A 27,623-nucleotide genomic window follows, 5' to 3' on the forward strand; every position below is an offset into this window, starting at 1 on the left:
AAAAGCGCTATATAAATGTAGTCCATTTACACTTATACTGAAGCATACTTAATAAAATGAACTTTAAGTATACTACTTTTTGCTAAGGGAACTTAGTATTCTTTCTCTTTCTTTTCTCTGTCTTCTGTGTGGTTTCCCCACTCAGCCTGATTCCACTCGCCCTCCCCACGAAGGCCGGATTCTTGTCGTCCTGCAGCGCCCTCTGGTGGTCAGGAGGCACTTGTGTGAGAGCTGCGGGGAAGCGAAAGTGAAAAAAGCAGAAGCGGTTCCGCTGCCTGTCACAATCGGAAGTCCACTCGTGCTTCTGCGCGCGTGTTGGAGGAAACTTTACACTCGAGCTCTGACTGAAATCATCGCAAACTCTAAGCGACATGTCCGGAAAGGAGAAGATCGATGAGGGCTTCTATTCTCGACAGCTGTAAGTACTTGGATGGCCTCAGACGGCGGGAGCTGTTCCGGGTTTGAGCCTTTTTCTCTTTGCACAGGTATGTTTTAGGTCATGACGCCATGTTCCGCATGGAGACAGCCAGCGTCCTCATCGCGGGCATGCGGGGGCTCGGAGTGGAAACGGCCAAGAATGTGATCCTGTCCGGAGTCAAATCTGTCACTGTCCAGGACCAGGAGCCGGCAGAGTGGACCGACCTGTCCTCCCAGGTACCCCACTGACACTCATCCACAGAGAGATTAGCGGAAAGCATCAGCAGACTTCTCTAAAATGCACTTTCAGTTAGAGGTGGACGGATCGATCCTAATATTGATAATATCAATACCAACGCTGGTATTGATATTGAATGATCCTCGTGTAAAAAGATCGATATTTAAGTTTTTTTTTTTTTTCATTCCCGCATGCACTGACTGCTGCACACACAGATTCATCAAAGTCTACTTTGTCTGTAAGAGCAGCGCTGCTCCGTGTCACACAACACGGAGCAGCGCACCCTTGTATTGTGGTTTGTCAGCCCTCTACCTCAGTAGATTTTGTTTTATGTTGTGTTGAGTGATTTTTTTTTTTTTTAAACAAAAATGTGATTGTGATAATAAAGCATTTTGTTGTCACGTACAATGTTTGGCAAATTTCTATCCTAGGAGGCTTTGGATCCTAGGATAGATCCTTTGGATCTATGAAGCTTAAATATGAAAAAGTATTGGTATCGGTATCGATATCGGCAATAGTGGGCCTGTATTTACTTGGTATCGGATTAATACCAAAATTCCCGCTATCGTCCACCTCTACTTTCAGTCCTGGCCAGGGCGTGCCCCGCCCTATGCCCCGTGACTCCACCCCCCACCCCACTGACCCTTAATTGGAGTACAGAAAATTGATTAATGGGTGATGCAAATTCAAAACAGCAGGAAAAAAATTCAACTTAAAAGGAACACCTGGTAACAAACGTGAATAACATATGACAAAAAAGGCAACGATTTTCTGACAGATCAACGGCAACAATCCCACTGAAAGCATACACATGGACAAAATTGTTGGTCCCGCTATATTTTATGAACACATTTTAATATATGGTCAGAAATAAATGCAAACTATTGTGTCACAGAAGGTTTGTTTGAATATTGCCCAGGAAGACAGCTACAGTAGTGTTCAGAATAATAGTAGTGCTATGTGACTAAAAAGATTAATCCAGGTTTTGAGTATATTTCTTATTGTTACATGGGAAACAAGGTACCAGTAGATTCAGTAGATTCTCACAAATCCAACAAGATCAAGCATTCATGATATGCACACTCTTAAGGCTATGAAATTGGGCTATTAGTAAAAAACAAAGTAGAAAAGGGGGAAAGTAGTAGAAAAAAAGTAGAAAAGCTACTATTATTCACAATAATAGTAGCATCTGCTGTTGACGCTACAAACTCAAAACTATTATGTTCAAACTGCTTTTTTAGTAATCCTGTGAATCACTAAACTAGTATTTAGTTGTATAGCCACAGTTTTTCATGATTTCTTCACATCTGTGATTATTGGTTTGGAACCAAGATTTTACTCATTTACTAGTGTGCTTGGGGTCATTGTCTTGTTGAAACACCCATTTCAAGGGCATGTCCTCTTCAGCATAAGGCAACATGACCTCTTCAAGTATTTTGACATATCCAAACTGATCCATGATACCTGGTATGCGATATATAGGCCCAACACCATAGTAGGACAAACATGCCCATATCATGATGCTTGCACCACCATGCTTCACTGTCTTCACTGTGAACTGTGGCTTGAATTCAGAGTTTGTGGGTCGTCTCACAAACTATCTGCGGCCCTTGGACCCAAAAAGAACAATTTTACTCTCATCAGTCAACAAAATATTCCTCCATTTCTCTTTAGGCCAGTTGATATGTTCTTTGGCAAATTGTAACCTCTTCTGCAGATGCCTTTTATTTAACAGAGGGACTTTGCGGGGGATTCTTGCAAATAAATTAGCTTCACACAGGCGTCTTCTAACTGTCACAGCACTTACAGGTAACTCCAGACTGTCTTTGATCATCCTGGAGCTGATCAATGGGAGAGCTTTTGCCATTCTGGTTATTCTTCTATCCATTTTGATGGTTGTTTTCTGTTTTCTTCCACGCGTCTCTTTTTTTTTTTTTTTTTTTTGTCCATTTTAAAGCATTGGAGATCATTGTAGATGAACAGCCTATAATTTTTTGCGCCTACGTCTAAGTTTTCCCCTCTCCAGTCAACTTTTTAATCAAACTACGCTGTTCTTCTGAACAATGTCTTGAACCTCCCATTTTCCTCAGGCTTTCAAAGAGAAAAGCATGTTCAACAGGTGCTGGCTTCATGCTTAAACAGGGGACACCTGATTCACACCTGTTTGTTCCACAAAATTGACGAACTCACTGACTAAATGCCACACTACTATTATTGTGAACACCCCCTTTTCTACTTTTTTTTTCTAATAGCCCAATTTCATAGCCTTAAGAGGGTGCATATCATGAATGCTTGGTCTTGTTGGATTTGTGAGAATCTACTGAATCTACTGGTACCTTGTTTCCCATGTAACAATAAGAAATATACTCAAAACCTGGATTAATCTTTTTAGTCACATAGCACTACTATTATTCTGAACACTACTGTATGTGCATTTTTTTTTTAACAGGCTTGAACAACCGAGTGGTCTCTCTTAGGGCAGACACAGCCTTTTATAAGCAATTTTGTTTAATCAAAATATTTTTAAACATGTCCAAAGTTATTTTGCAGCAACAACAAAACAAAAGAAAAAAACCTGATATTAAATGTGTGCTGGACACAATTATTGACACACTGATGAATTTACTGTAAATCATCACAAGTTAACGTATGAATACATGTACATTTCCAATTCACTGAATGTGTCTTTGAAATAATTTCTATCAATCTTTAAGAAATACAAGATGTGTGGTACTGTGTGGTAAATCAGTCTGGAGGAAGCATTTCTCAAAAATTGAGTGACTGTGCAAGAAGGTGACTAGTGAGGGAAGCCACTAAGACACCCAGACAACTCTAAAGAAGTTGTAGGTGTCTGTGGCTGTGATTGTAGAAACTGCACACAGAGTAACTCTTAATTGTTGCATCACCAGTTATATATGGTATATATATATATATATTCAGTGACTTGGAAATATTCATGTATCCATCCCCTGACTTGTCTGAAGAAAACTGGCAATTAAAGTGATTATTTACAGATATTATACCAAGGGGACTGATTACTTATGCAACCCATCATTTTGGCTTTTATATTTTTACGTAATTTATATCAACTTGTAGAGATTTACTTTCAGTTTGAGTCTAAGGAAGATAATTTTTGAAATTTTTATATTGAGAAGCCTGATGTACTTTTTGGATCTGCAATTAAAATGCATGAAATTGATGTTATTTGGAAATTATAAAAAAGATATACATGGGGTAAACATAGAGCATGTCAAAGAGAATAAGTTTGTTTGTTGCTGTGACGCCACTCTGAACTTCACACGGTTGTATACGCTTCTTTTATTTCTGTTTAGCGCTCTTCTGGTTATTAATTGTATCTACTCTGAACGTTATTTAACAACAGTCTTGTTGTGAATTGCTAGCAGTTAGCATTCGCTAGCTAGGTCGACCCCTCCCCTCTCCATCGTTATTTTTAATAGCTGTTTCTTTTTTTACCTGTTTAATACTTATGTTCATTTTTCAGTCGAACTGCTGTGAATTTATTTTACTCCTGTGTAAAATCTTAGGAGCGGCTAGCATTTTTGCTAGCAGTTAGCTTGCGTTAGCTATTTTGGACCCCCGTCATCATTTTTTCATTTCATTTTTTTTACACTCCTGTTAGTTAATTAACTGTTTAGTGTATTTTATAGCTGCTGCTTTTTTACCTGTTTAATACTTCTGTTAGTTTTTCAGTGTAACTGCTGTGAATTTTAATTCATTTATCTGCGTCTGTGCGAGCCTTAGGAGTGGTTAGCTTATCCATTATTGGATAGCTCGTGTTTGCTTGGCTACATTCTTGAATTTCTTAGTGCACAAAGTACACTACTAATTCTACTTTACACCCTCCGTAAATCGTGCGTGATGTTGGAAGATAGGGTGGCTCTCTTAGAGAGCCGTGTCCGTAAGTTAGAGCAGCTTCTTAGCTCAGTGGAGTTAGATGTTACGGGCACTCCAGATGAGGTTAGTGTTGGGCCGGCTAGCGAGCCCATTAGCATCAGCTTAAAAACGCCGGCTGTGGAGGACGGCTTTCGGACTGTGGCTAGGCGGAGGAAGCCCCGTAGGGCTTGGTGCCCGGTTGTGGCACCCCGATCACACTCGCCAGTGCGAACTGTGAATCGGTTCTCCCCCTTGGATTTTCCTGATGTGAATTCTCTGAGCCCACAAGTGACTTCCACTCCTGTCTCCAGGCCGAAACACCGGACTTTAGTGATAGGGGATTCTATCAGACGCTGGCTGACGTTAAATGTATTCCTGGGGCCAGAGCTCCCGACATTGCATCTCATCTTAGGGTGCTGACGCTGCAGAAGGGAAGACAGACGAAGGAACATGACATGAGATATAGTCATATAGTTATTCACGTTGGCACCAATGATATCAGGATGAAGCGCTCGGAGGTCACAAAGATGGACTTAGAGAGAACTTGTGACCTTGCCAGAAAGATGTGTCGGCATCGATTAATATTCTCTGGTCCCCTCCCCTCCCGGGGTACTGATGAGGCGTTTAGCAGGCTGACATCATTAAATAGGTGGCTGGCGCAGTTTTGTAGACAGCAAGGCTTTAGCTTTATTGATAACTGGCCTTTGTTCTGGGGCCGCCGTGGCTTGCTGATGCCAGACGGCCTCCAACCTACTGGGGAAGGCGCCGCCATCTTGACTGCGAACATAGATAGAGCTCTACAGGGAGGGTAACATTAGGAATCTACAGCAGGCCATGGAGCAGGTGATTAGAGACCCTGCAAGGCTTATGACAAATGTGGGTAGCTTAGCGGGGAATTTAGTGCAGAAAATCCACTATGGTGATAGTGCAGTTTATTTGCCAGGGAGGGAATTTCAACAAGTTGAGACTGTGGCCTGCTTCCGTAGTCGTGTCCATAAAAATCATAGAGGGATATGCTTTCCAAACTTAATACCCATTACTATATTGGATGATGTTGAAATTGAGGATGACCCAGTGGTTGTTCCAGCAATAGCAAAGATTTCGTGTCTGGTACCTACAACGCGCGAGGAATGTCTCAAACCTAAATCTACTTTTAGGCATCTTATATATGCTACTCTGGAACCACCCCTAAACCCAAACAGTTCAACAACTGTCAACCCCACTGAGGTCCTTAGACTGGGTCTCATTAACATAAGATCACTGTCCTCAAAATCATTGTTGATCACTGATCTAATTATTGATCATCACTTAGATATGATTGGGCTATGTGAAACCTACCTTAAACCTACAGCTGTCCTCCCCTTAAATGAGGCCTGCCCACCAGCATATACATTTAGTCACTTCCCTCGTGATGTGAAGCAAGGCAGGAGTGTTGCTCTTATTTATAAATCTAGGTTTAGCTTATTAGCTGTTGGGGGTTACAAATATAACTTCTTTGAGCATCTGATTCTCCGCTTTGCTCAGGATATTACACATTGCCAAGGTCGGAAGAATAAAAATCAGTCGTATTACTTTGTCACTGTATATAGGCCTCCTGGCCCATATTCTGAATTCTTAGATGAATTTGGTGCATTCATCTCTAACTTGTCAGCTAGTGTAGATAACATTCTGATCATTGGTGACTTTAACATTCATATAAATAAGCCTTCTGATCCCCTCTGCAAATCATTTATGGAAATTGTGGATGCATTAGGATTTCGGCAATGCATTCGGGATTCGACGCACGTTAGTGGAAATACCCTGGATCTGGTTCTCGCACATGGTATTGCTGTCACGAATATTGACATCATGCCTCTTACATCAGTGGTGTCTGATCACTCACTTATTAAGTTTACAGTTTCGCTGCCGTGTTTAGTGGAACAACAACCTTATATGTCATTGCGGCGATGCATCAACTCCTCAACTAAGACTGAACTCGAAGCTAGACTGCCTGATGTCTTAGCTTCACATTTGACAAATACCCAGTCAGTAGACAGACTTGTGGATAGTTTAAACTCAGTGCTCAAAACTACACTCGACATGATTGCACCCCCTGTGTTAAAACCACGCTCCCCCAAATCACAGTCACCTTGGTTCAATGATTATCTGCGTGACCTCAAGCATAAAGCAAGAGGTCTAGAACGGAAATGACGTTGTTCAAAATTAGAAGTATTTCACCTTGCGTGACGTGATGCTATCTTAGACTATAAGCATGCATTATTGGCTACAAAGCGGACTTACTACTCTGATTTGATCAACAAAAACAAGCAAAACTCAAAGTTCTTGTTCGACATGGTGGCAACACTTATGCATGGACAACCACCTGTAGTTTACTGTCCTTTTACAGCACAAGATTTCCTGGATTACTTTGGGAAGAAAATAAAAGACATCAGGTTAAACATATCCCAGCATGCCTTAATCCAGCCACTACACCCTGCTATTGAGGTGGGCGCCACTACTGAGGTATTACCTAGATTTACAGAATTTGATAGTATCTCACTAGGCATGCTGACAAAACTCGTAATGTCAACAAAAAGCACACCTGTTTATTTTATCCTATACCAACAAAACTGTTTAAGGACCTGTGGCCCACTCTTGGGCCGACTGTGTTGGAAATTATTAATCTTTCTTTAACTTCTGGATCTGTTCCTAAATGTTTCAAGTCTGCAGTGATTAAACCATTACTTAAGAAACCTAATCTTGACCCTAGTGTATTGACAAACTATCGGCCGATTTCAAAAAGTGGTGTCACGGCAGCTCATAGACTATCTTACTGAGAATAATCTCTTTGAGCCACTGCAGTCTGCTTTTAGAAAATATCATTCCACAGAGACGGCGCTCACTAAAGTGGTGAATGATCTTCTGCTTACAATGGATTCGGACACCACTACGGTTCTGTTGCTGCTAGATCTCAGTGCTGCATTTGATACAGTGGATCATCATATTCCACTTGATAGGCTGGAAAATCATTTTGGGATTACTGGGAGTGCCCTTGCACATAAAATCCTTAGAAGATTGCCTTGCAGCAGTGAGAAGTTGGATGTCTAGAAACTTCCTACTTTTAAACTCTGATAAGACTGAAATGATGGTTCTTGGTCCAGTGAGACTTCGGCATCAATTTGACCAGTTAACACTCAGCCTCTGCTCATGTGTCATACATCACACTGACAAAGTGAGGAACCTTGGGGTAATTTTTGAACCTTCGTTGTCCTTTGGCCTCCACATTAGAAATATTACTAGGACTGCTTTCTTCCACCTGCGAAATATAGTGAAGATTCGTCCCATCCTGTCTATGGCTGATGCTGAGACCCTGATCCATGCATTTATCTCTTCTAGATTGGACTACTGCAATGTTTTATTTTCTGGTTTACCGCAGTCCAGCATTAGGGGTCTCCAATTGGTTCTAAATGCTGCAGCCAGACTTTTGACACGAAGCAGAAAGTTCGACCACATTACACCCATTTTGGCATCCCTTCGCTGGCTTCCTGTCCCAGTGAGATCAGATTTTAAGGTTCTGCTACTAACCTATAAAATTATTCATGGACTGGCACCTCCCTACCTAGCTGACCTAATTAAATCTTAACATACCGGCCCGGGCTTTACGTTCTCAGGGTGCAGGACTACTTTGTGTCCCTAAGGCGAATAAGACGTCTGCGGGTCACAGAGCTTTCTCTTATCATGCCCCTGTTCTGTGGAATGATCTCCCTGCATTAATAAAACAGTCAGATTCTGTGGAGATTTTCAAGTCCAGACTTAAGACGCGCTTATTTTCTCTTTCATATGGCTAGCATACTGGTACAGTTTTGTTTTACGCTTTTTACTCTTTTAATTCCTTTATTAGTAATTGGAGCGGGCCGCGGCCTCAACTTTACCTAAATTCTGGGTCTTTTAGTGAAGTTTAGGGCTAGTGGCCGGCGATCACCTTAGTATGTCTGTTTTTCTTGTTGTTTAATGCTGGCAAATTATACAGTATTTTTTTTTTCTTTTTGATGCCTGATTCTGTTTTTTTCTCTCTGTTTAAGGTGCAGCTGCATCCAGAGATGGGAGTTGTATTTGTGTTGGCAAGCCTCCTGTCCTGTGCGCCAGTAGCATTTCTTGTATATTCGTCCGTCAATTGTTCTGTAATTTATGTTGGCCCAAGCAGAGGGTCACCCCTTAGAGTCTGGTCTGCTTGAGGTTTCTTCCTCAGAGGGAGTTTTTCCTTACCACTGTTGCTCTGGGGGTTGGTAAGGTTAGACCTTACCTATGTGAAGCGCTTTGAAGCAACTCTGTTGTGATTTGGCGCTATATAAATGAAAAAATAAATTGAAAATAAGTTTTTAGGTGTCATTATTAATGAAAAAATTAATTGGAAAGCTCATATTCAGCATATTCAACTGAAGGTATCAAAGAGTATTGTAGTATTAAATAAAGTAAAGCATGTTCTTGATTGCAGAGCACTTCATACTCTGTATTGTTCATTGGTTGCACCCTACTTGACTTATTGTGCTGAAGTTTGGGGTAACAATTATAAAACTTCATTGCAACCATTATTCATTCTTAAAAAAAGAGCATTAAGGACAATTCATAATGCGGGTTATCGAGACCACACCAACCCACTGTTCATTAAATCTCAAATATTAAAACTTAATGATATGATTTCATTCAAGACTGTTCAATTAATGTACAAAGTGAAAAGTAAACAAGTGCCATTTAGAATTCAGGAATATTTTACTGAGAGAGAGGGAAAATATAATTTACGGGGCATGTATCATTTTAAAATTGCTGGCGCTCGGACGACCAGGAAAGGTTTCTGTGTCTCCATGTGTGGCCCTAGAATATGGAATAACCTGACAGATGAACTCAAACGATGTCCAAATATCAATCAGTTTAAAAATCAGTATAAAAAAATGATGTTTTCAAGATATGTATCTAATGAAGTACGATGAGTTTTGTGTTGTCAGTTGTAATTGTGAACTGGTTCAGTAACATTCATTTGTGTATGTGCATGTATGTATATATATATATGTGTATATATATATATATATATATATATATATATATATATATATATATATATATATATATATATATATATATATATATATATATATATATATATATATATATATATATAATGTGTGTGTGTGTTGGTGTGTGTGTATACATGTAGACTGTATATGTATGTAAATATGTATGTAGACGAAGACACGGTGTTCACTAGATATGTTTATGATATTGGGATTTGAGTTTGTGTTGTTAAATGTGTTTGTAGCATGGCCCAAGCAGAGGGTCACCCCTTAGAGTCTGGTCTGCTTGAGGTTTCTTCCTCAATACATCAGAGGGAGTTTTTCCTTACCACTGTCGCCTGTGTGCTTGCTCTGGGGGTTGGTAATGTGTATATATGTATGTATATAAGGGGTGGGCATTTATAACTTTGCTTCTTCTCGCCCCCTTTTTGGTCACACGTCACTGTGGAATTGTCTTGTGTATCAGTTTTTGTTGTTGTCGCGTTTGTGTGCCAAAATAAATAAGTTCAAGTTCAGAAATACCAAGGGACTGAATACTTTTGCAAGCCACTGTATGTGTAATCATTTTTACAATATTAGAAGTAATAAAACTAAAACATGGCCTTTAAATTAAGAGTTTTTTAATCTGACGTAGTGGAAATCATATTTAGTCTCATTTTCTGATTATAGGTTTGAGTGAGCTATTAGCAGACTTTCATATTTTAAAAGTGTTCTTAAGTTTGTGATTGGCTTATCTGAAACTGCACAATGACAGCTCAACATGTTCACAGTGAATAATTAACATTTTTGGATGCAGGGTTCTCCCCAGACATTTTTAGTATCACGTTGATGTTGGGAACTATAACCGCGTGCATTTCCACTCGGGGTCTGAGCCGACCTTGTGTCCTGAAGCCCAAAGACAAAAATGAAAATCTTTTATTACTGTTTCTGGTCTGATTCTGTGTTGAATTGTTGATTAGTTAAAGTAATCTAAAATGTTTGTGTTTTGTTGATACACTGTATGTAACAAATGTTCAGTACACTTATTTGAAAGAAAAAAAATAATGTACAGAAAGACAGTTTAAAATGTGGGAGATTCCAGACTTTTTTACACTTTTCCCTGCATAGTTTTCAGTTTGAACAGTTTGAATAAGTCACAATATCACCAGGCTGGGGGCATTCACTTCAAAGTGTTTAAATCTCACCTTGTCCTTGTGATCCAGAATTTGACACCTCTCCATACTGTCAAAAAATGGAAAAACAAAAGGTCCAGCTTTCTTCCCCAAGTCAGCAGGTGCATTTCTGGAAAATGTCTTATTACTCTGCATTTTACTCTGCATTTATTGGCATTTCTCAGCATGTGATGCACATTTTAGGAAACGCAGAAACATCAGGCTGACACAATGAAGAAATGAGCACTGTTTCATCCGATAACGAAGCTTCTGAGCTTTCATTCGAAAGTAAAGGTTCAGATTTACAGAGGCTGTACAGAGAGACAGGAGGCGACACACTTCACCCCAAAACTCTTCATTTTTTCAGACTGTCGGATTTTGGATTCTAACATGTGGTGACGCTGCTGTTTGTGTCGCTGGACACTATTTTAGGCTTTCTAGTCAAAACGTCCACAAACCAAAAAGTCTACAGCCAAAAGGTCCAGACCTAAAATGTCCAAATGCCAAAACGTCCATAATACACACCAAAACGTTAACATGTCCACATAGATTGAATTTGTTTATTATTAGTTCTGCTTCCTCTTCAAATATCATAAACAAAATATATGTTGCTTTTACTAAATGTTAATCTTTTTTGTGCATATAATTTTGCTTTGTTTTAATTTATGATTATCATAGAAAACTAATTTAAGTGAAATATATTCTGCTTTTAACGTGATTACTGTTCAGTGTCTTACTTTGCTTTATTATTATTGTGATTATTATAATTACTATTTTCTGTGGGAAAATGCTTAGAGAACATATTGTATATAATATAATTACTATAGTCGAGTGTGGACGTTTTGGACTTGTGGACCTTTTAGTTTGTGGACGTTTTGGGTTTGGACTTTTTTGCTTGTGGACGTTCTGACCTGATACCCTATTTTAATCCCGCCGTGAGCGTGCACACGGAATGTCTCCATGGCACGGTTTCTTTACAGGCTGGACACGCAGCTGTTTTTTGTTTGTTTTGTTTTTTTTACATTGGGAAAAAGTCGGAATACTTTATTTTCAGGAGATAATGGACTTTCTATCTAACCATGAGAGAACTTTGTGAGGAGCTCTGCAAAACCGGTTGGTGATCACGCGCAATCCGTGCATGGGGACCTTTGGTGGAGTGGACTTTGGAAATCATAAGTGGATGACTGTTCAAGGTTTTTTTTCTTCTTCTTCTTCTCAGTGGAGGGTTTATTTTTATTTTACTTTGAGTGTCTGTCTTGATGTGAGACTGTTCTGTAACGGAGCAGCGTGCACCGCACTTGCACAATGTGCATGCACACTAAGTTTTTGCACAGTGTAAAGCGGCTCCTTTACCGTGACTGCATCAGAATGAACAGTTATCACTTAAAAAACGAGTCATCATAACACAACATCACACTTATATAAACGTTGTAATTAATCTGTGGTTCCGTTTTTAACCTTAACAGCATTCAAGTGCACAGTGTCCTCTAAGAAACGCTGTTGGAAACACTCGAAAATGTTCTAATTTCAGTGCGACATGTCGTTTAAAACATAGAAAAATGGAAATAATGCACGCAGCTATCCAGCACCAAAATCTCAAAGTGGGTCTCGGTACCTGAATAATTTTGAATTCCGTTCTGCCGTTTTCTTCATAAAAGCGTCCCTGTTCACTGTCACAGAGGCTGCAGTATCGTTCTTAGCCTCTGATCTGATCGATTCCACAGCAGACAGCATTGATCGAGTCGGCTGTGCACCCGCCTCTGTGACGCTTGGAGCCGGCGTGCCTCCTCCCCAGACAGCCCGGCCATTGCTGCGTCCCTGCCAAGACGAAACAAAACATGCAGAGATCTGGCTTCGTGTAAGGCTTGTTTTGTGTCATCTGGATGTAAACAGGATAAAATAAAGCTGAAGTTGTTTATGTGAAATTTCCCACAAAAGCAGGTTTGCGTGCTGATAGATTCCCACCAAGGTGAGATGACACTACACTATAGTGGCTCTAGATGGCAGTATGACGGCGTGGCGCCGTTGTTCCATTGTCTGGGGAGAACTCTGGGATGAGTCATATCTGTAGCTTGTTTTGGCTCACACAAAACAAAAGTGTGTGTTGAACAGTTTGTAACAAATTTGTCCTTCTCCACCAGTTTTTCCTGAACAAGTCTCACCTTGGTCAGAACAGAGCCATTTGTTCCCTGCCACAGCTGTCTGCCTTAAACCCGCACGTGCAGGTGTGCGCTCACACTGAGCCGCTGGATGAGAATTTTCTCCTGCAATTTCAGGTAACTTCAGAGATCCCCCTCTGTAATATCAGAAACACTTCAAGGTGCCCTGTCTGGACATTGTCTGAAACTCACCATAGCATCAAAACCACACATATGTACAGAGAGAGAGATGGAAGAAGTGTCTGTTTTAGCTGCATATAGACAGACAAACACAGTCACACCTACACACACAGACAATTTCATGTTTCCTAATCACCTAACCTGCATGTCTTTGAATGTGGGAGGAAGTCAGAGCACCCGGAGGGAACCCACACAGACACTGGGAGAACATCCAAACTCCAAACAGAAAGGCGACAGGTGGGAATTGATCCCATGTCCTTGCTGTGAGGCAACAGTGCTAAGCCCTAAGCCAATAATCAGTCATATTTTTACAGTCTTCTAGACAAATATTTTTCTCACATACAGAAAGCTGAAATTGTTGTGAACATTTTAGTATACAACACATGGGCATTATACTAAAGGTATGTGTAAAGGGGAATTTCTTAAGGTATGGTTAAATCAAGAAAATTCCCTTAAAAATCCTTTCCACTGGGGTTGTGTGGGGATATGACAGATATTATGTGAAACATTCACAAAGCAAGTATACCTCTCTGATTTAGTGCATTTCTGTCCAGGCATTGTCTGTCACTGACAACCACACCTGCTCCTGATCCATCATCAATCCAGCATCCACTAACTATCCACCAGGTGGCAGACATATCTGTGGAATATTACATAGGCAAAACAAAGGTGCTTTTTGATCTACTGGATCAAAGTTCACCAGATTTCTAAGTGTTTGTCATGTTGACAAACCAGAGGGAATGGAGTAATCGATCTGTCTGTCTATATCAGATTGATGGAGTGGGAAATAGTTTAGTGTAAAAACTATGCAATTAGCATACTTGATTTTTATTTTTTTTTTAGGTGGTCGTCCTCACTGACTCCACATTGGATGAACAGAAGCATTTTGGTGAATTCTGCCATTCGCAGGGAATCAGATTCATTGTAGCTGACACCAAAGGACTCTGTGGGTAAGTCGGCCCTCATTATCGATATCGATCTGATACGCTGAATATTGAACAAAGTAAATGAGCCAAAGTGTTTTGATCTATTTGCAGTCAGTTGTTCTGTGACTTTGGGGAGAAGTTTGAGGTCACAGACGGTGATGGAGAGATGCCTGCATCAGCAGTGATTGATCATATCAGCCAAGTAACGTCTGCACGTTTCTCTCTGTTTCATCCATTAATTCCTTCATTTAGATTGATGGCTCCCAACCTTTTTGTCCACTTGTATCCAAAGTCATTCAAACCAATTATGTTATTTTAATTATTTGTTTTGGGGGCCAAAATTTGCACGTTATAATACACCATTTTTTCCTCTTAGGTTCATTGCAAGGGGGATTTTTTTTTTGTTCTAAGTTAGTCTTGATTGTGCAGTAAGTGTGTTATTATGGCTTTATTTAACATGCACAATTAGTCTGACAACCTAGGAGCAGAAAAAAAAACCTCATGCACTCCCTATGATCTTTGGTGATTCCCCTGCTTTGTGTTTAAGATTAAACTAGAAATGGTCTTTATAAGGGCTATACTACTGTATTTTCCAGAGTATAAATTGCAGGGTTTTTACTAGTTTTGAGGTTCTGTAGTTTATTCTCCAGTGCAAATTGTATGCCAAAAAAAATTTGTGACTAATAATAGTAGTTCTAATCCAATTACTTTTTTTCCCGCAAATCTGTTTGTTGTGAAATTTCAGACCGTAAAATATCAGGTGTAAGATCACAAAAATATTCAACCATTTCACATTTAATGTATTACTCCGCGTCCTAACCGGCCGTGCCTGCTACTACGCAGATGTCAATAATGGCGGTGTTAGCTGAGAGCGAGTGAAAGTCGCGTACCAATGACGATGCTGAAAAGGGTGAATTTAAGCTACCGTACAAAAATATTGATGTGGATTCTGATACAGAATTACCATTTCACATTTGATCGATTTGATGGATTTTCACATTTGATGGATTACTCCGCGCGCTGACCAGTGTTGGAGCGATGCTGCCCCATGGTAAACCTCGCCGACCAAATTACCTATAGAAAAATAAACCGTGCAAACGATGGAATTGGATTAGAATGGGAACAACCCCCTTGTGTCTGTTGATTTGTGGACATTCATGCTGGATTATGGTCGCAAATATCCGTTTTCCGCTCAATTTGTGACCGTATAACCAGCATGAACGTCCGCAAAACATCAGACACAACAGGGTTATTCCCTACTTATGGTACATAGGGCTTCCCAGGAATCAAAGCACAAAACAAAATATACTCTAATAATAAAAGAAGAAATGGCAATTATAAAAAGTACACGACAACAAAGCATAAAAATACCAAATTAAAGAGCTGATAATACAGAAAAAAGGTGTGATTTATACCGCATCTGCCTACCCCTTTTTTAATGAAAGTTGGGTAAACTCCCACTCTAAATTAGTTTTTTTTTTTTTTTTTTTTTGTATAAAGTTGATTAACAGCCACCCTAAAATAAATTAATTTCGTGACTCCCCGACACATTGTAAAAAGCAAAAAAGAGTATATTTTCATGATGTTTTTCTCATCCTTTCCACGTCTTAGTAGTAGTAGTCACATGACAGTGATGTCAGTTTGAGAGTTCACAATATGAGAGTTGTGCACAATGTGTAGCAGATCTTTCATTGTCTGGTATTAAATTTATTTATTTTTTATTTGTGATGAAATCAGACATTTTACTCAAAGGGGTGTTCTGGTGAACAACAGCCCATTCCCTCTTCAGGCAAAATTTTGCACGGAATGCCCCGACTTATATTCCGGTGCAGCTGATACTCCGAAAACCTTTTCAGCAAGCTAATAAATGTTATGAGGAATCTTCAAAATCAAATCTTAGAAGTTCAGAACATAATAATGGGATTTCAAAGAAATGACTTGTTTTTGTTAATGTTACTATAAATGGGAGGTAGCTTCTGGCCATGCCCCCTGTCAGAAAGCAGGGGGAGTTGGAGCAGTGTAATAGCCAAACGGTCCGTCTCTCTTTCCAGTGCAACCTGTGGGGCTGTTGCAATAAACATGACTCATATCAGTCTAAAATGATCTCTTTCGAGCCTAAATTTGGCTCATAATCAAAGGCCTTCTACATTAATGGGAACAGAAGAAGATGGATTTAAGGGTGTATAGCATGAGTCAAAGGGACTTACTTCACATGAAACGTCAACATTTTTAAACTGTATCAGATATAAAAGGCTTCGTCTCAGTGTGTCCCTTTAACAGGTTTGCACTAACAGCAAATCCTCAGTGTTAATTAAGTTTGTATAGTGTTAAAAATAATGAATGCCATTTATATCAATTTCTGTAATTATCACCACATCTTTTTAAAACTTGTGACATTTTCTATGGTCTAAAATATGAACTTATTTATAGTGCTGACTTTTTGACAATCATTGTTACTCTATACCTAAGAGTATTTCCAAGACTGTACAGAGTAATTTAATGTTGTTTGGGATGTGGGGTGACAACGACTTCAGTTTGGGATTGGGCTACCAACTCTCTTTTCTAATTTATCACTGAAGTCATGGACAGAGTTAGAATTACATCTTCAGAGAGTTAAATTAGACTTGTAGAGAGTTCAATGAACATTGATATGATCAATCCTGAGAAACTACTCAAACACTGTTCAAGATGTAACATAGAGTGTTAAAATAACACTTTTAAAGTATACTGTAGATTTTTACCACTTTAGTTTTTGTTGTGCATGATAATTGCATCTTTTTATGGCACATATCTGACTATTGCAGGTTTGTTTAACATTATAGAGTGTCTGCATGAATATCATCTCCTGAATTTGTCTATTTGTCTTTGTTTAAGGGAAATCCTGGAGTTGTTTCATGTATGGATGATCAGAAACATGGCTTCATTGATGACACCAAAGTTTACTTCTCTCAAGTCCAAGGCATGACGGAGCTCAACAGCATGGGTCCCGTGGAGGTCAAAGTTTGTGGTCAGTATTACTTCTGCCATGAAGCTTCATTTCCAGCTGTTTCTTTGTCTGGTAACTAATAGGGCGTCTTAATTATTATTATTATTATTTATTTTATTTTTTTTACAAAACCAGATTTTGGGGCAGGTCAACAAAACAGAACAACACCAGGAAATAAAAAAAACATTATTTCTAAGACTGCTAATGCCACATTTTAGAGTATAAACTCATATATTTTGACATAATTAATAATATATTTTGGTTTCTTTTCACACCTGACAGAACCAAGTTCAAATATATTATCTCTTTGCTTGTTTCTAAATTATAATCTCTGTCACCAGGCCCACATTCTTTCACGATTGGCGATACCTCGTCCTTTTCTGCATATAAACGTGGTGGCATTGTAACCGAGGTTAAAACACCCTTCATTTTGGAATATGTAAGTACTGTATTAAGAGTTTGTGCAGTTAAAGCATTTCAGAATCAGTTGTAATATAATAATAATAATAATATATATATATAACAATATGGATTACAGAAACCGCTGAGCGAGGCTTTACTGGATGTTCAGCTGATAAAAATGACAGATTTTGGGAAAGCATCAAGGCATCAGACACTTCATTTGGCTTTCCAAGCCCTGCACAGCTTTGTGAAGAAGGAACAGCGACTACCTCGTCCCAGATCTCAGGTCAGTGGACATGGGCATGAAGGTTGTAACGGCTATGGAAATCTGACGTTTAACCCCAATGACCTTGACCTTCATCTAAATTACTGACCTCTGCCTGTGCCACATTTGGTCCAAATTGGGTAGGAAGTCAATTTTTTTTTTTTTTTAGACTTTGTCAAAATGATTTTTTTTTTAGCATCAGTTTTGAGCCCAACCTTCAGTGATATGCCAAGTTTGGCAACCACCAAAAGGACCTGTAAGAATTAAGACCAAAAAAACACAGACATGACCGTGAACCAAAGTATTAACCTTTGCAATTTTGACCCTGCTGGGCAATTCTGGAAACCACTCCCATATGTGTACCATGTCTGATGCACATCCGAGTGAAAGATGTCAATTTTGGCCTTTAATCCCAATGGCATTGACCACAGTGATTGGCCTTTCGTAAATTTGACCTCACCTGAGCAATTTATATATATATATATATATATATATATATATATATATATATATGCGCCAAGTGTGATGCAAATTAGAGTGGAAAATGTAATTTTTGACCTTTGACCCCATTTAGCTTGTCCCCAGAGATTACACTTTGGCAACTTTGACCTCACCTAGGCAATTACAGAACCAGCATACATGTGCCAAGATTAGTTCAAATCTGAGTGGAACAATAGCCCTTTATTTTGACCTTTGACACCAATGACCTTGATTGACCTTGATTCCAATGACTTAGTGATTGACCTTTGGTAAATTTGGTGTCACTGGGGCATGTCCAAAATGTACTGACATACATCTCCCAAGTCTGGCTGACATTGAAGTGAAAAAAATCATAAATTTTACCTTTGACCCCAATGACTTTGACCTTTACCAAAACAGACTACTTGAGGGTGACTCTGGGGTCAACCTGAATGCATACAACAACATTGGTGGAAATTACCTCAAGCACCTTGGGGGAGTACTAGACCAAACAAACATTTCTCAAATTACAGTATTACACGCCCAATAATTGATAACCCTTACCAAAAAGTAGTATATGCAAGTATGTTTCAAGTATACTTCTAGTTTACTTTTTATATACTTATCAGTACTATTTTTTGGTAAGGGAAACTATCCTTTGATTTATTCTATGCAGTCCGACGCAGACACACTTGTTGCCCTGGTGAAGGAGATGAATGCAGCTGCACAGCTGGAACAGCTGGACGAGGCCATGGTGCGAACTTTGGCCTACACGGCGCAGGGTGAATTGGCTCCTGTCAACGCTTTCATTGGAGGGTTGGCTGCTCAGGAAGTCATTAAGGTGAGAATAATGTTCAGTGTGTAACAGTTTAACTTGAAGCTGTAACTTTAATACGTTTGTAACTGGAGTTCTTTGAACTGGTGCATGTCCACAGTTGTACTCATTACATGGTACCAGTAAAAACTTTGTCAATCAAAATGGCAGAAAAATTATTAAAGTTACAAAATAATTGGAATTTTGCAGTGACAAAATAGTGCATTCAGTCCTTTCTGCTATGGCACCCTCAGTCTTTTCAGTGTTCCCTGCTTCTCCCTCAAGGACTCCTTCCAGTTTGATTTGATCTATACATAGAGAACTATCAAAGGGAGGTGTCCAAATCAGCTGCCCCAAACTACACAGCTGAGTCCTTTCGATGCAAAATGATCAGCAAAGTTCCTTTTGGATGTCAGCCCTCCTGACCCTGTCGCTAACAGCGATGACCTCAAATTCAAAATAAGGACCTATCAAATTGGTCTCTGTAGCGTTTGTTGACCCACGTTGTTCAGAAATACGCTAATACTTACACTAATCAGAAAACAATATAGGCTTAATGAATACTTTACACGTTTGATTTTTACCCGATGCCATCAACTACGGCCATTGGGTATTGCAAAGGCTTTTCGTCCGTCCTTCCATCTGTCTGTACTCAGCATAAGTCCAGTCCTATTACTGCCAGAGTCTTCAAATTCACAGGGAACATTCTTGTGACACAGACCATGGACAAGTTCACAGGTGGCTAACCTCGACCTATTTTAGGAGGTTAAAAAGTCACATTCTGTAGCTAATTTTATGATAAACATTCTCAGGCACAGTGTGTATCATTCTGCATTAGAAGAGCTCCAGCCAGATGTCAAGAATGACCCCAAAGTGACACAGTGTCGTGATCCAGAACCGGGCAAAGTGATCCATTTCTGGCAAATATTTGCACCACACATAATGTGGCTTCACACTTTAAGTAGAAAGGCTACCCCATCCAGACTTTTTCAGCTAAATAACGTCCAAATACCCAATAAAGGACATTCAGTTGCATTATGGCTCCGTATAGAGGACTTTCAAAAAAGTGATCCAGAACTGGGCAACTGACTGTATGTTAGCGTGCATGCTAACATCTGCTAAGGAGCTTCTGCTAATAAAGCTAACTTCCTATGGAGTTAAATTTGTCTCATTAATACCTGCAAATGCACAGAGGATGATCTACAAACATGCACTACTTCCGCTCTTGTCAAAAGCTCATGTACGCACACACACGCAATCTGCCCTTAAAATGCAAATATCGTTTTTGATTGATTGATTGATAAAGGGGCTTTATTGAATATGTACAAATTGTACGTAAGACAGTAATAGTTAATTAAACAACTGAAAATGATAAGGAACACAAAGCTCATATAGCTCAGGGTATTTTAGCATTGTGTTATATTCAAGGGCGCAATTTCTAACTAGAAATTGGGGGGACAAAGTGTGAGGCCCGCAGGGCCAAAGCCCATAGGCCGGGGTTCTGGGGGCTGCTTTAGGCCCCCAGAAGCCAGCGGATTCTAGATAAGCTCAAATGCATTCTGAGCATCCAGAACAGTAATTTTAATGTTTTGAGAAAACCATAAAGTGGACACCATTTGACTTATGCAATTTGAAACTGTGGATATAAGTACTTTATTCTGAGAATAGCCAGCATTGATTTTATTAACATCCTGGTGTAAATAAGGTATCACCACATGTGCAGAACTCAAAAAGAATGATACGCTGCAATGTGGTAAAATGTATTCATAAATATGAAAGAACAGGCTCTTAATAATTAGTAACTATCACATACTGTATTTTTTTCTCAAGATTTGTTTTTGCATAAGTTTGACAAAAACAACAGATCATAAGTTTAAGATAAATTAATTATCATGAATTTAATTTTCAAAGTGGCACTAATGACAACACTCATACTGAACATAATTTTGCTTGCATAGACTGATTTTGGACATCAAGCAATAATTGCAGATGGGCTTTCTGAGGTCCCAGATAGTTTTTATGATTTCCTTTTTCTAACTTTCAGAATTTAGTAAATTAGCATATGGTCCATTGATACTTGTGTAGACACTAGTCCCTAGAGGCAACTATTTTTGGTTTCAAATCTGGGCAAATGCAGTCCCAGAAAATTCCGAATGTGACAGATAAGAAACAGGTGTTGTAAACAAGCCAATGCTGCTAAAAATATAAACTTGCAGAAACAAAGATACTATTCTGACGTGGTTTGCACATAAGACTGACATAGCATGTTTCAAGTACACACATATATGTCAGAAGGTAGGGGGGACATACCATATTCTGTCTCCCCTGGTTGAAAAGGTGGGGGGACATGTCCCCCCATCCCCCACCAAATTGCGCCCATGGTTATATTTATTATTATTATATCCAAATATAATCCTTTTTAGTTATTTTAACAAGTAACTGCAAATCAGTTACACATTGTTTCTCAGTCACTGTAACAGATTACAGTTACATTTATTTTGTAATTTAATTACATAGGTCCATTATATGCAACTAAGTACTCCGCGACACTGCTCAATTAAACGTTCCTCTCCAGAAGTTGCCAGGTTGGGTTTGAATCTACAAGCTTCTGACTGAACAAAATCCAGTTGTTTATGCAGAAGCCTTCAGATCTGACTGTGAATGTCAGGCCCGGATCCTGACCTGTTTGGACCGATGCAGTTGCATCGGTCAGATTTTTTTACGCATTGTTCGTCATTGGGGAAAAAAAAACTCTCGAATAATCCCGAATAGTGCCGAACGTGTCCCCGCGGTGAACACAGTTTTGGATTTGATCCCACAATGCACCACACAGGTACACAGGAAAATTCAAACTGGATCAAACAAACATAGCATCAGTCCAGTCAAGTCGACGATCATGGCATCCAGGAAAAAAATTGTGCAAGGAAAATTGGGCGCTTATTTCAGCAAGAAACAGTGAGTGGTTTATATTTTTCAGACAGTGTTTGAAAGGCATTCTATGATGACTGAAATTACATTTTCGCTGGTTTTCTGACCATACATGTCAACCTATATGGATTGTCCATAAACTATACAGATTTTTCCGAGTTTCAGAGTCATATGGACGTACAAATACAGTCGGATATTCAGGGTTTGGTCTGCAGCGGCTCTATAATCAACCGTTTCTGCAAATTACAAACGTTGTAATACAGACAAGAAACTACAATCGACTAAAATCTTTTTTCCTCCCAAAATGAGACGTACTGTATTTCTTTACAAATTCCTGACGTGCAGCACAGTCAGCTGTAAGAGCTGTGCTCAGATGTATGGAAAGACATTCATGACAATAATGTCTGAAAGGAAAAGCTTTTGACAAAAACTACAGATTTTGTTTATTTCTATGTATGTTCAGAGATCAAGGATCCACCATGTAGAGTTTATTATGTCCAAAGTTTAAGGATCCAGTGACCAATTTCATATTTATTTACTTTAAGACTCAATAAAATGTTCAATTTAATCGGCTTATAAAGCGCCAAATCACAACAAAATCCGTCTCAGTGCGCCTCACATAGAACAGTTCAACATAAAAAAATTAATAAATAAAAATAAAAAAATTCAAATACATAATTAAAAACAGAAGTAAAAGAATAAAACAGATAAAAAATAAAAACTATTCATAAAGAGAATAAAAGTAGGCTTTAAGTCTTGACTTAAAAATGTCCACGGACTCCGACTGTCTCATGGTCGCAGGAAGACCATTCCACAGAGCGCATGCACGATAAGAAAAAGCCGAATAAAAGAATGAAGATTATTTAATAACAGGACATGTACGATTTTTATTTTATCATTGGGCAAAAATGCATCTATCAGATTCTCACTCTGGATCCAGCCCGGGATGTGTTCATTGTTTTTATAAAGTGGTACTTTCTGTTGGTGGTGCACAGCTGATTGTAGGGTGTTTTGTTTGTGTGTGTGTGTGTGTGTGTGTGTGTGTGTGTGTGCACAGGCCTGTAGTGGAAAGTTTACACCTCTTAAGCAGTTTTTATATTTTGATGCACTGGAGTGCCTTCCTGAAGATGCTGATGAAGAGGTGTGTCTGACAGAGGGATCCTTTTCACCGGTGTGTTCACTTTAGTCTCCTTTTTCATTTGCTTTAACAAATAATAGTAACATGAACAATCCACCAAAATATTATTTGTTGTACTCCTGGCAGAAAGGCACAAGGTATGATGGACAGATTGCTGTGTTCGGCTCTGCATTCCAGCAGAAGCTTTGGAGACAGAAGTATTTCCTGGTGAGTGCAGACCTGCTGTTTGTCCAGTAGGGGGTGCTCTGTGCACTGGAGAGCAGGAAATCCTGCTGTTTTTCTTTGATGTCCTCTTGTTTTAATGATGGCACAAGCAGGAAGCAGCTGGAATCCATGTGGTGTCTCCTGTTTTTCACCAGCCAGCAGTTCCAAACCTTTTCTTTGTTTTCTTTGAAAATTATGTATTTTTATGATGTTATTTGCTGGTGTGTGTGTGTGTGTGTGTGTGTGTGTGTGTGTGTGTGTGTGTGTGTGTGTGTGTGTGTGTGTGTGTGTGTGTGTGTGTGTGTGTGTGTGAGAGAGATACTAAACATTCTGCCAACAAAACATGATGAAATCAATAATTTCTCTATGAGCCATACAGAATGAGCAGATAAGTATGACTTTTGGCCAGAATTGTTCACTTGGTCATACAAGCATCAGATTTGGCATGATTGTTCTTCATAAATCAGTGTTTGTGAAAAAAAGTGCTGGACACTTGAAAATCCAATATGGTAGCCAGGTAGGGATCAATGAAGGATTACACAGGGGTCAGAATTTACAAAAGCTCCAATCATATTGAAAAGTACAACACATTATTTGTCTGATCATAAATATTCCAAAAAGGTATAGTTTGGACTATCTGTGACTGAATGTTATGGAGTTATGTGGTAAAAACAGCAAAAATGGTGACAAAGGTCAGTTTCAGTTTGTACAGGGGTCAAAAGTTAAAGCTGCTCCAATTTTTGTAAAATGTGATGCAAATTATTGGTTGAGTTAATAGAGTTTTAAAAAGGAATGGTTTGCACCATGTGTCATGCTTAGTTGTCATGTTACAGGGTAACATACGTCATATGCCATAGAATCCAATGGACGTCAACATTGTTTGACATTTACTCTGCAAACCAAGCATTCAACACAGTCAAAACTATTCCATCTATTAATCCTATTAGTTCAACCAATATTTTGCACCACTTTCTACCAAAATTGGAGCAACTTTAACTTTTGACTCCTGTGCAAACTGAAACTGACCTTTCATACCATTCTTGCTGTTTTTACCCCATAACTACATAACATTCAGTCACAGACAGTCCAAACTATACCTTTTTGGAGTCTTTGTGATCAGACACATAATTTGGTATAGCTTTCAATATGATTGGAGCATTTTTAAATTTTTTAACACTTTTTTCTCAAACACTGATTTATGAAGAGCCTTCATGCCAAATATGATGCTTGTATCGCCATGTGAAGGATAGTTTCAGTTATCTGCTACACTACTCAAACTTCATATTTTTTATTATGCACTTATTTCAGCATGTTAGTTTTGGAGCTTTGCACATTAACTAATCTGCACCACCTTTATCCTTCTTCAAGGTTGGCGCTGGTGCTATTGGCTGCGAGCTACTTAAAAACTTTGCCCTCGTTGGGCTCGGCGCAGGAGAAGGTGGACACATCACCGTTACAGACATGGACTCCATAGAAAGATCCAACTTAAATCGCCAGTTCTTGTTCAGGTCTCAAGACATTGGGGTGAGATCCTGCTCTTCAACATATTCAGATTTTCTTCCGTTTCTGAGCAGGAACATCAACGTTAAATCATCGTGTAGCATTAGACTCCAACTTGACATCACGGCTCGCTGACTGTGGATGGATGAGGTTAAGTGGACAGGTCACACGTCTTTACTAATGGTGCAGGTCAGGAGTAAGCACGTGTCAGATTACACACAGCTACTACACACTCTGACATAACATCTGGTTGCAGTGTATGTTGCAAACAAAAGAGTGGACCTGGCTTGAAATAGAAACAAGGTGCCGTGGAGATAGGTGGTACCTGTCTGTGCCTAATTCATTGGTGGTAAGAGGAGAATAGACACTCAAATGCTTCACCTCAGGGAGCTGTGGTGGATGACTGCTACTAAACAGATTTACTCAGCATGAATATCACAACAAACTGAACTTTTGCCCATTTCTGCTTGTCTCCATCATGCAAAACTACCCGTATTTGCCTTACTTTTACCTGATTTGTTGATTTCTCATGTTTTTTATCGTTGAACAGAAACCAAAATCTCAAGTTGCAGCAAAATCGGTGCGAACAATGAACCCACAGATGAACATCACAGCTCACCAGAACCAACTAGGACCAGATAGCGAACAAATCTATGATTACGGTTTCTACATGAGTCTCAGTGGAGTTGCTGCAGCCTTAGACAATGTGGAAGCCAGTGAGCTTACGTACACCATCACTGCTCGGCTCTTCTAAATACCAGGGAATATATGAGTCCAAATGTCTTCACGTATGAGTATGTTTGCTCCTTTTTGTTTTTCAGGAGTGTATCTAGACAAACGCTGTGTCGAACATCAGAAATCGATGCTTGAAGGAGGAACTCTAGGAAGCCAAGGTCACACTCTGGTGGTCGTGCCTGGCCTGACGGAGTCTTATGGAGCGGCCAAATCCAGTTCTCATGCTGCCTTCCCGCTGTGTACTCTGAAGAACTTCCCGACCCGTATTGAGCACACTTTGCAGGTAAGATGTGCACTTCCAGATTTAATAGCAAATATTTCTAAAGGTTATTTTGATAAACGTACACCAAATTGCCACAAAAGTAGAAACACCTGTGTAATGAAATAGGCACCACTGCAGTTAATGCTAATTTAAAATGTTCGGTTTTGCTTGAGCTAATCTGCTGTTTGAAAACAGCAATGTTATAACATTTTTTTTCTTCATAATTAACTTCCTCATTTACAGATGTCAAATGTGAAAGCATGAATGATATATTTGAATGCACCAACTATGCCCTGAAAAATCATATGAGAGTTGATGAAATATCTGTCTGGTATACTGTCTCCTATATATATATATATATATATATATACACACACACACCTCTGTATGCATGTTATTTAGGTTTGCTTTCCAGTGACTTGGCTTTGTGATTCTTATAGTGGGCCAGAGATCAGTTTGAAGGACTGTTTAAACAAACTCCTGAAAAGGTGAATCTCTACCTGAGGTAAGAAATGAGTGCTTTCATTCTGCAGAAATGTACTCTTTATATAACTTGTGTGAGTGTGTGGGGATTCACAGCTAGTACTGTGTCAGTTTTAATTTACTTATTTTTTGCCAGGCTGTAAACATGTTTATTTCAATTAGATTAAGTTAGACTAGATAGAACTTTATTAATCCCTTGGGAAGACTCCCTCAGGGAAACTGAGGTTCCAGGAGCATTGTATAGCAGCACACAGGGTAAGAAGCACACAGAATATCGAAAGTGAAACTAAAAAAATCAAGTGAAAGTAAAAAAGAAAAACAGTTTTCAATATAAATACACAATATAAATATCAGACATACTGATCAATACGGGTTTACTGGCTACTATTGTTCCTCTCCTTCCCGTCCTCTGTCTTCCTGTTACTCCTCCTCCCCCTGAGTGAGGAGTTGTACAGTCTGATGGTCTGAGAGACAAAGGAGTAAAATTCTTCTTCTGTAAAATTGGACATTTTAATCTGGGGTCCAATGACTCAATATTTTGGAGCCAGCCTCAAGTGGTCATTAAATGAACTGCAGGTTTTGGCACTTTTGCATTGATTTAATTCACCTCTGGTCATAATTTCATGTGTACACTCACCAGCTACTTTATTTGGTACATCTTGCTAAATACCAGGTTGGACTCCCTTTTGCAGTCTGAACTAGAAACAGCCTTCAGAGATGTTGGTCCATATGGACTTGATCGCATCACGTAGTCCAGTTGCACATTCAGTCTGTCCATTCTCCTCTGATCTCTGACATTAACATGCCTTTTTTTTTTTTGTCCACACAACTGCCATTTACTGGATATCTTCTCTTTTTTGGACCATTCTCTGTAAACGCTAGAGATGGTTGTATGTGAAAATCCCAGTAGATCAGCAGTTTCTGAAATACTCAGACCAGTCTGTCTGGCACCAACAACCATGCTACATTCACAGTCACTTAAATCCTCTTTCTTCCCCATTCTGATGCTCGGTTTGAACTTCAGTTGTCTTAACCACATTTAAAAGCCTAAATGCACTGAGTTGCTGCCGTGTGATTTGGCTGATTAGCTATTTGTGTTAAGATACAATTGAACAGGTGTACCTAATAAAGTGGCCGGTGAGTGTATATTTCCAAGACCAAACCTGTCTGGTATCTGAGGTGCACTACCATCCTAATCCAACCTTTTTGTAACATTTGCTCTCATGAGATTTGATGTAATCTAATTTATTGTAAAGTATTTGTCGAATTTTTTTGCGCAACCACCCTGACTTCAGCCCGTCCACACAGACATTCTTATATTCCTGAAAAGTAAAACGAATTATCTCCACTTTGCTCTCAAATACATATCTCATACCTGCCAACATTTGAATTTACCAATGTGGGACACCCATGCATGGCCATGAGCGCCAAGGG

General features: G+C 39.2%; 1 protein-coding gene across 1 annotated transcript in view; it reads left to right on the forward strand.

Moving 5' to 3' along the window:
* Window positions 1-236: 236 nt before the first annotated feature.
* The window catches only part of uba7 (ubiquitin-like modifier activating enzyme 7), a 99,842-nt gene continuing 72,455 nt past the window's right edge, over window positions 237-27,623 (forward strand). Inside the window, exons 1-15 of the mRNA XM_034166346.1 lie at window positions 237-418; window positions 486-654; window positions 12,890-13,024; window positions 13,931-14,037; window positions 14,125-14,215; window positions 16,888-17,020; window positions 17,341-17,438; window positions 17,538-17,687; window positions 18,802-18,966; window positions 22,925-23,038; window positions 23,132-23,212; window positions 24,578-24,733; window positions 25,260-25,425; window positions 25,531-25,727; window positions 26,147-26,211. Coding sequence (XP_034022237.1) covers window positions 372-418; window positions 486-654; window positions 12,890-13,024; window positions 13,931-14,037; window positions 14,125-14,215; window positions 16,888-17,020; window positions 17,341-17,438; window positions 17,538-17,687; window positions 18,802-18,966; window positions 22,925-23,038; window positions 23,132-23,212; window positions 24,578-24,733; window positions 25,260-25,425; window positions 25,531-25,727; window positions 26,147-26,211 — 1,874 coding nt within the window. The 5' untranslated portion in view covers window positions 237-371. The remainder of the gene's footprint in view (window positions 419-485; window positions 655-12,889; window positions 13,025-13,930; window positions 14,038-14,124; window positions 14,216-16,887; window positions 17,021-17,340; window positions 17,439-17,537; window positions 17,688-18,801; window positions 18,967-22,924; window positions 23,039-23,131; window positions 23,213-24,577; window positions 24,734-25,259; window positions 25,426-25,530; window positions 25,728-26,146; window positions 26,212-27,623) is intronic.

The sequence above is a fragment of the Thalassophryne amazonica genome, chromosome 3 (assembly GCF_902500255.1).
Source record: "Thalassophryne amazonica chromosome 3, fThaAma1.1, whole genome shotgun sequence".
Taxonomy (NCBI): domain Eukaryota; kingdom Metazoa; phylum Chordata; class Actinopteri; order Batrachoidiformes; family Batrachoididae; genus Thalassophryne; species Thalassophryne amazonica.